Source organism: Danio rerio, chromosome 3 (assembly GCF_049306965.1).
Source record: "Danio rerio strain Tuebingen ecotype United States chromosome 3, GRCz12tu, whole genome shotgun sequence".
Taxonomy (NCBI): domain Eukaryota; kingdom Metazoa; phylum Chordata; class Actinopteri; order Cypriniformes; family Danionidae; genus Danio; species Danio rerio.
The window spans coordinates 12,001,872-12,011,264 of record NC_133178.1 but is presented as its reverse complement, the minus strand read 5'-3'; the positions used below and the strand labels follow the sequence as shown (position 1 = coordinate 12,011,264).

General features: G+C 33.4%; 1 protein-coding gene across 2 annotated transcripts; it reads right to left on the bottom strand.

Annotated features, from left to right (window-relative positions):
• Nucleotides 1–3,410: 3,410 nt before the first annotated feature.
• Nucleotides 3,411–6,906, bottom strand: zgc:77748. Of its 2 annotated transcripts, none has more exons than XM_009299220.5 (2): nt 6,745–6,902; nt 3,411–4,927 (listed from the first exon to the last, which is right to left on the bottom strand). In XM_009299220.5, exon 2 carries the CDS (start codon nt 4,871–4,873, stop codon nt 4,007–4,009), a length of 867 nt encoding a protein of 288 aa, XP_009297495.1. In that variant the 5' UTR covers nt 4,874–4,927; nt 6,745–6,902; the 3' UTR covers nt 3,411–4,006. The 2 variants fall into 2 exon arrangements, with proteins under 2 accessions (XP_009297495.1, NP_957152.1); NM_200858.1 differs by having other exon boundaries at nt 3,412–4,927; nt 6,865–6,906.
• Between the last annotated feature and the right edge of the window lie 2,487 nt (nt 6,907–9,393).

The following is a 9,393-nucleotide window of genomic DNA, read 5'->3' as shown; positions in this document are numbered from 1 at the left end:
TTTGGACTGATTATTGGTACACTGATCCTCTGCTTGAATTACCACTACATCTCCTGGAATTGCATCTGTGTTTGTTGTTTGGTTTGAACTGCTTGCATGTTGCAGAATCTCCGCTTGTTTACCCGTTGATGTCTATGTCTAATCCCATAAGTAAACTTCTGCATATGGATTCTAACACAGTCTCAGACTCCCCATTACATCATGACATTTTTGAAGGACTAGAAGGTTGAGATCAAGTTCATTAAGTCAGTCTCTCTTAGCTTCAGGCTCCAATTCTGGGGGTTTTAAAAGATGTAAAATAAGTGTCTGTGAATAAAACACAAAACTAATCAATTACTTTGGGAAAATGTAGGTCAACAATTCAAAGTAAATTTTGCTTTTTATAGTGTACACTACCTGACAAAAGTCTTTTTGTCAATCTCAGTTGTTAAAGCAACAAATGTTAACTTGACTTTTTTGCTGCCCACTACATTACAAACCACAGGAGAGAAAGCAAACTCTTCAGCAGGATAGCGCTCCTTCTCATACTTTAGCCTCCACATTAAAGTTCCTGAAAGCAAAGAAAGTCAAGGTACTCCAGGATTGGCCAGCCCAGTTACCAGAAATGAACATTATTGAGCATGCCTGGGGTAAGATGGAGGAGGTATATTTCTTAAGCTCACTGGTAGTTACACATCGGTCACATAATACTGATAATGATGGCATTTGTTATCTTCGTAACTTCAACATTAATCAGAGCCTCAAATATTTCTCAATATTACGACTATTTGTTTAGTACTTATACAGTTTAAGGCAAAATTATTAACCCAAATATTCCGCAAAAGCTGTTTAACAGAGAAGTTTTTTCAACACATTTTTAATACCTGATTTATTTTGTCTTTGCCGTAATGACAGCACATAATAGTTTACTAGTTATTTAAGTATGCAGCCTAAAGTGCAATTTAATTGCTTATTTTAAGTTGGACAACAGTGGTTTATTTTTTAGCCAATTGGAAAAAAGTAACTTTTTAAAAATGGCTAGTACTGAGTTTACAAATTATTTTTAAAACAAAAGTAAAATTTTATTTTATTCCAGCCAAAGTAAAAGAAATAATAAGAAAAAAATATTTAGGAAACATTGAATTTTATTTTGATTTGTTAAGTAGTAAACATGTATATATATATATATATATATATATATATATATATATATATATATATATATATATATATATATATATATATATATATATATATATAATTATATCCCCTTTTGAGTTTCTTTTACTTTTTTAAATATTTCCCAAATGATGTTTAACAGAACAATGAAATTTTCACAGTATGTTTGATAATATTTTTCTTCTGGAGAAAGTCTTATTTGTTTTATTTCGGCTAGAATAAAAGCAGTTATTAATTTTTTAAAAAAATTTTAAGGTCAAAATTATTATCCCCTATAAAGCTTTATTTTTTCCGATAGTCTACAGAACAAACCATCATTACACAACAACTTACCTAATTACCCTAACCTGCCTAGTTAACCTAATAAACCTAGTTAAGTCTTTAAATGTCACTTTAAGCTGTATAGAAGTGTCTTGAAAAATAGTAAAATATTATTTAGTCATCATGGCAAAGATAAAATAAATCAGTTATTAGAAATATATTTTTATAACTATTATGTTTAGAAATGTGCTGAAACGATCTTCCCTCCGTTAAACAGAAATTGGGAAAAAAAAAAACAGGGGAGTTAATAATTCAGGGGGGCTAATAATTCTGACTTCAACTGTATATATGGAAATATCTAACATTACAATATTTTGGTATTTTGTGATATATATTGCGACATGAAGAATACGAATTTACCTTACCAATAAGGAAACCATTACAATAGAAACAAAGTCTTTTATCATTTTCCGTGTCTAACAATATTCTGATACAATTATTAAGTAATAAAAATACAAATAATTCATTGTAAATATTCAATTTTTAAAGTTACTCACCGTACAATTTACTGTGCCTGAATGCTTTTAAAAACATTATAGTCACAGGCCTCAAAAGCACATGCAAATGACCAATAATAATACAGACTAAACATTGCAAACCCTGCCATGTGACTATTACAATGCAAATTTATATATATATGTGTATGTATATATATGTGTATGTATGTGTATGTATATATATGTGTATGTATATATATGTGTATGTATGTGTATGTATATATATGTGTATGTATATATATGTGTATGTATGTGTATGTATATATATGTGTATGTATGTGTATGTATATATATGTGTATGTATATATATGTGTATGTATGTGTATGTATATATATGTGTATGTATATATATGTGTATGTATGTGTATGTATATATATGTGTATGTATAAATGTGAGCATTTTTATCATTTTTATATCAGTAATATGACTGATGTGCAACTAAAAGTGAGCTTACGAAATTTTTATCATTTTTATCATTTTTATACAGTGACGCAAATGTTAAATGTTTAATCATTACACATGAATACACACACACACACACACACACACACACACACACACACACATATATATGTGTGTGTGTGTGTGTGTGTGTGTGTGTGTGTGTGTGTATATTCATGTGTAATGATTAAACATTTAACATTTGCGTCACTGTATAAAAATGATAAAAATGATAAAAATTTCGTAAGCTCACTTTTAGTTGCACATCAGTCATATTACTGATAAAAGGCAATATAATGATGGCATTTCTTATCATCATAAGTTTAACATTCATGTGAGCCTCAAAAATTTCTCTACATTACAACTACTTGTTTAGTATTTGTATAGTTCAAATTATTAACCCAAAAATTTCGCAAGTGCTGTTTAACGGAGAGATTTTTTCAACACATTTTTAATGACCGATTTATTTTGACTTTATTGTGTCTTTATTTTGTCTTCTATTGTGACAGCGCATATAGTTTACTAGTCATTTTGTAAGACTATAGTATGCAGCCTAAAGTGCTATTTAAATGCTTAACTAGGTTAATTATGTGAAGTTATGTTAATTAGGCAAGTGATTGGACAACAGTGGTTTGTTTTTTAGCCAATTGAAAAAAGTAACTTTTTTTAGATGGCTAATAATATGAGTTAATGAGTTTACAAATTATTAACAAAAAAAAAAAAAAAAAAAAAAAAACTGAAAATTGATTTTATTCCAGATAAACTAAAAAAATATTATAGGAAAAAAATTGATTTCTGTTTTGATATAACAAACAGTCTGTTATCGTTTTCTGTGTCTAACAGTATTCTGATACAATGATTGAATTATTAAAATACAATTAATTTAATGCAATTATTCAATTTTTAAAGTTACTCACGGTACAATGTCTTGTGCCTTAATGCTTTTAAAAGCAATCGTCTGTCACAGAAATGATCACATTGCAATATCGATACTGAAACGCTATAATTCATGTTTAATGATTAGACATTTAACATTTGCATGATTGTATAAAAAGGGTATATTTCGCAAGCTCGCTAGTTACACATCAGTCACATTATACTGATAAAAGGCACTATAATGATGGCATTTCTTATCATCTTCATATAAGGTCAACATTCCTCTGAGCATGTTAACAACAAAGCTGCCAATTAGTTTCTTGCATAATCTATCAACACGAAAAGACGATCAGCATGATCAAAAATAGCAAGTGAACATCTAATCCAGGCTGAAGGGATAGTTCACCCAAATAGGAAAATTCTGTCATCATTTCCTTCTCCTTCACTTGTTGCAAACCTGATTGAGTTTCTTTCTTCATCTGAACACAAAAGAAGATATTTTATGGAATGCATGAAACCTGTATCCAGTGATATCCACAATATGAGTTTTTCCTAGTCAACTATGACATGATTTTACCTTTCTTATAAATATGTAAAGGTTTATAAAGGATTGCAACCACTTGAGGGAGACTAAATAGTGACTAAATGTTAAATTTTGGGTGAACTATCCCTTAAACAGACAAGTAATTGATGTAAGAAGCCCATGTTTTTCCTAGGCAGGAGAAGTGATCAAAACCAAACGCACAGAGTAAACCGTATCCACAATGTAGGCGATCAGATTAATACACGTCATGCAGGACACCACCACCAGGTTGTCCCAGAAACAATATACAATGAAGGGCAAATCACACTCTGGTGGTCTATTCTTAAAGTTGTCAAAACAGTAGAGGGGCCAAATGATCGTAGCTGTGAGGTACATTAAAACCGCGAGGACATTGTATCCTGTCATGCATTTGTCCATCGGCAGTGGGATTCGACCCAGCAAGCGTCCAATTGTCAGGATTATGATGAGAAGAGAGATGATGAAGCAGACGGAGTAAACCGCCACACACCATTGCAGCCCAGGAAAGTTCTTGTAAACGCTTGAATTCAGACATATGAAGATTATACAAGCCACGAACGTCTCCAAGACTTTTAACAAGCCTGGAACTGTGGCCAAAAACCCACTGATTTCACCGGGTTTGGCTCGGGTTAGACCCACTTCTGCTGCGTACAAACAAAAACACACACACGAGAGCACAGATGCTGCAATCCCAATCCAACAGTTGGAGCACACAAAATATGCTGGGTAGATGACTGAAGCGGCCAGCACCATGAGCGTGGATAGCATTGCAAAAGCTGTAGTGAAATCGTCCCAGGAAATGGGGATTTTGGTGTTGACGCTGGTGAACTCCAGGATGAGGATGAGGAGGGTAACGAAGCAGCAGAAGCACCAGGTGAACATGCACCAGGCCCAGAGTGGTAAAGAGGTGTGACCCTGAGACGCCACCAGGCTGAAGGTGATGAGTGTCAGGACGAACTCAAACAGACGGATTATGCCCACCGGGGTCGTCACGGACTGAGTGTTCAAGGTTACCATGATTGTTTTTTTTTTCAGATATGGATGTTGCTAATGTCTTCACACTCTCATGCACTGTAGGAAAAAATAGTCCAATTAAGTAGTTTTCCTTAGACATATACCGATATTCAATAACTCGGGGATAATGGACATGCTAGACATATGCTGATATTCAAAAATTTAATATATCGGGATAACGAACATGTTAGACATATACCGATATTCAATAGTTCAATATATTGGGATAATGAACAAGTTAGACATATGCCGATAATCAATATATCGGGATAACAAACATGCTAGACATATGCCGATATTCAATATATTTGGATAACAAACATGATAGACATATGCTGATATTCAAAAAGTCAATATATCAGGATAATGCACATGTTAGACATATGCTGATATTCAATATATCGGAATAACAAACATGCTAGACATATGCCGATATTCAATATATCGGGATAACAAACATGCTAGACATATCCCGATATTCAATAAGTCAATATATCAGGATAATGCACATGTTAGACATATGCTGATATTCAATATATCGGAATAACAAACATGCTAGACATATGCCGATATTAAATATATTGGGATAACAAACATGCTAGACATATCCCGATATTTAATAAGTCAATATATCAGGATAATGCACATGTTAGACATATGCTGATATTCAATATATCGGGATAACAAACATGCTAGACATATGCCGATATTCAATAATTCAACAATCAGGATAATGAACATGATAGCCATATGCCGACATTTACTAATTCAATATATCAGGATAACAAACATGCTAGACATATGCCAAAATTTAATAATTCAGTAAATCAGGATAATTTACATGTTAGACATATGCCGATATTTATTAATTCAATATATCAGGATAAAGAACATGTTAGACATATGCCGATATTAAATATATTGGGATAACAAACATGCTAGACATATCCCGATATTTAATAAGTCAATATATCAGGATAATATACATGTTAGACATATGCCGATATTTAATAATTCAATATATCAGGATAACGAACACGCTAGGCATATGCTGATATTCAATAATTTAATATATCAGGATTATTAATATGTTAGACATCTGCTAACATTCAATAAATCAGGATAATGAACATGTTAGACACATGGAGATTTTCAACAATTAATTTCCAACTTAAAATGTTTAGTTGATCATGTTAAATAGTTGACTATTATTTCAACTAACCTTGACTTGCAAAAGTTTAATAGAGTAACTAAAGTTCTCAGGTAGGCAGAACTTGTAAAGTTTAGTTGAATTCAGTTTGCTTACATTTTCAAGTTATCTTTACTAACATTTAGGTTCAGTGAAATCCATTAAATTCATGAAAAAAGTTGCCAGAATTTTACAATTATAAATAAAATAGAAACCAAAGTTTTAAAACAATTAAGGTAAATTTCTATATTTCATTAATTAAATATTGACACTAAACAATTAACACCAATGTTTTGAAGTAATAGCGTTGACACATTATAAACATCCACCATAAGAGAAAAGGATGAGAAAGTAATATACAGTATTTACCAATGCTCACCACAAGCAAAAAAAAAAACAACTATATAATAATAAGTAAATATAATATACTCCATGTTGTTCGCACAAATACTAAACATCACCATGCAACACATATAAAATTAATGCAATAAATATTATTTATCAAAATTATATGTACACTGTAAAAATGCTGTTTCACATAATTCCTTCATGTTGTCCCAACTCAAATCGATTAAGTTAACTTAATTGCTTTATTGCTTGCAAATTTAAGTAGATCAGACATAAAACAATTAAGTTGAAGTAACAAACTTAATTTTTGAGTGTCCTCGAAATGACAAAAACTTACCATGTTAAGTTGAATGAACAAATTCAGAAACTGCAAGTCGTTGCAACTTAAAAAGTCATGGCGAGAAAACTACAATCACTAGAAACTAAAAACTACAATCGTTTTTAGCAGTGTACCTACCAAAGCTTCTCCTCCCTCTGTGATGGTCTTGGCACACTAAACTAACCTCACCTAGAGCGTCAGGAAAGGGCGTCCTCATAAATTCGACCATCCTCTGATTACTCATTGTCTTATCTACAGATTTAGTGCTGGTTTGTGAGTGTCCGCTCCGTGTTGAAGTTCAAGTTTAGATAATAAACGGGGTGTATCCTGACACGTCACCGCTTAATGAGGCCATAAGCAGGACTATTATGCGTTTGATTTATTGTAGTCTTTAAATTACAAGAGTCCTCGTGGATGAATCTAGGCTATTTAAAGATGGACAAATACAGAAATAAATGCCTTCTGATGCTGATTTGTGTGTATGTGTGTGTGTGTGTGTGTGTGTGTGTGTGTGTGTGTGTGTGTGTGTGTGTGTATATGAGCTATATTACACAGGTAGCAGTTCGATGTAGCTGTATATTGACACTGGTGGGAGGTGTGCGTTGGCTTAAGGCCGCAGGCTGAGTGCCTTAGTCCCACCAGTGCTGATATACAGCCATATTGCACTCTTACGAGTGTGATATTGCATTTATACAACAGCTCTACGGCACAATCATGTATATAAATAAGAAAATCAAACACGGAGAGTCTAAAAACCCTTTTTTATTAGGAACTAAATTTCTTTTGCCGTTCATTCACATCTGCTGCTGAAAGTCAGAAAAGCAGAAACCGTAACTAATTCACCAATGTCACTTTATAGCTAGTGTTTAAAGTCTAAAGTGATGAGAAAATATGTGATTTTGCTTTCATTTTAAGATTATAAGGTTGAACGGCATGAAAAGCCATCCATCTACAGAGATATCTCCCTACAGTATTACAGTCTATTACAGTCAACAGTATTTCTCTGTTACAATCGGGATATCACAATAACTAATTAACCCTGAAAAAAGCAGCGCAGTCACTACGAGTCACTACTAGATCACTACCAACGCTAAACACATGCGGGCATTTCTTCTTTCTTTCTGCCAACACGACACACATTTTTGAAATGGGAGTCACATCTCACACTCAGTACGCTGCAATTATATGGTATAAATACAGCACTACAACATAAAAAAGAGAGAGATTGACTTAGAATATCACTTACCAGTTTAATAAAGATTTTAACAGCCGTAGCTTAAAAATTACGCTGTATTTTTCCACCTCTAAGGGCTTGTTATGCAGTCTGTCACCATCTTGTGGATGGACAACGTCAACTGTCTTTGCTCAGTATGACAAGCTAATGGCCGCCGACGCTCTGTTTCTCAAAACATGAATATTTAAAATAGGCACTATCCTTATAAATAAACTGCATAGTAGCAATCTAAACAACTACATTCTCAACTAAAAAAGCCTCAAAAGTACATTATGTTGCCCAACAGCAGCAGTATTTGTCAAACTGTAGAGTGTGTCCTCTGCTAGTTGCTGTATGTGGGCTGATTAATACACAAGGGTGAAGGGACATATACAGTATAAATACAATATATATATATATATATATATATATATATATATATATATATATATATACACACACACACACACACACACGCATACATACAGCCAATAGTTCTGTCTTGTTCTTAAATCTGATTGTGTGATATTCTGCAATAACAGCACTTGTACAGCCTCTTCACCCTTGCGTATTACTCCACTCACATAGAGTGACAGTAGATCAACAAACTCACTCATTGTCTTGCATAGTTTGTTCATTTCAAACTACAGCTGATCAAATTATTATAAAACAGGCAAGCGACTTTCTAAGTCGATCTCTCTCTTTTGTATGTCTGGATTTATGCCATAGTAATCCGCAAGTGTTTGCTTTGCTTTGGCTTTTTCAGGGTTAATTTTTGGGATATCCCGATTGCAACAGAGAAATAATGGGAAATCTCTGTAGACTGATGGCATTTCATGCTGTTTAGCCTTATAATCTTAAAGTGTGAGCAAAATCAGCTGTTTTGTCATCACTTTAGACCAGGGTTTTTCAAAGTCTAAGACAGTGGGCCTCCCTTTTGACACAACTTATCTATTGGCGCCCCCCTCCTCCCAAACACGCACACACACACACACACACACACACACACACACACACACACACACACACACACATATATATATATATACAGTATATATAAAGACACAGACAGATGTCAGACTGTTAACTCACTTTTATCATCATTTGCATGAAAGTGCAATTATTTACAGAGTAATAACAAGTATTTTAATGTAACGTTTTTAAAACTAATATGATTGTTCAATATGAATAGAACAGATCCAAGAACTGTCCATCCCAGTCAAAACAGTCGAAGTTTAGCGGGTCTCATGTTGTCTTTAGCCAAAATATGTTGACAAACCACACATAAAGGTCGTGGTTCATCAGCTGGTCCTGTCCACGTAAATCCTTAACTCAAATACTGATCATCATATCGTCGTCTTTTGGGTTTAAGCCCTGAACTTGAAGGCTTTGAATCGGGGGGGTCTCAGAAACCGATCCATTGTATTAGCAGGCATATACCTGTATTGCGAGCT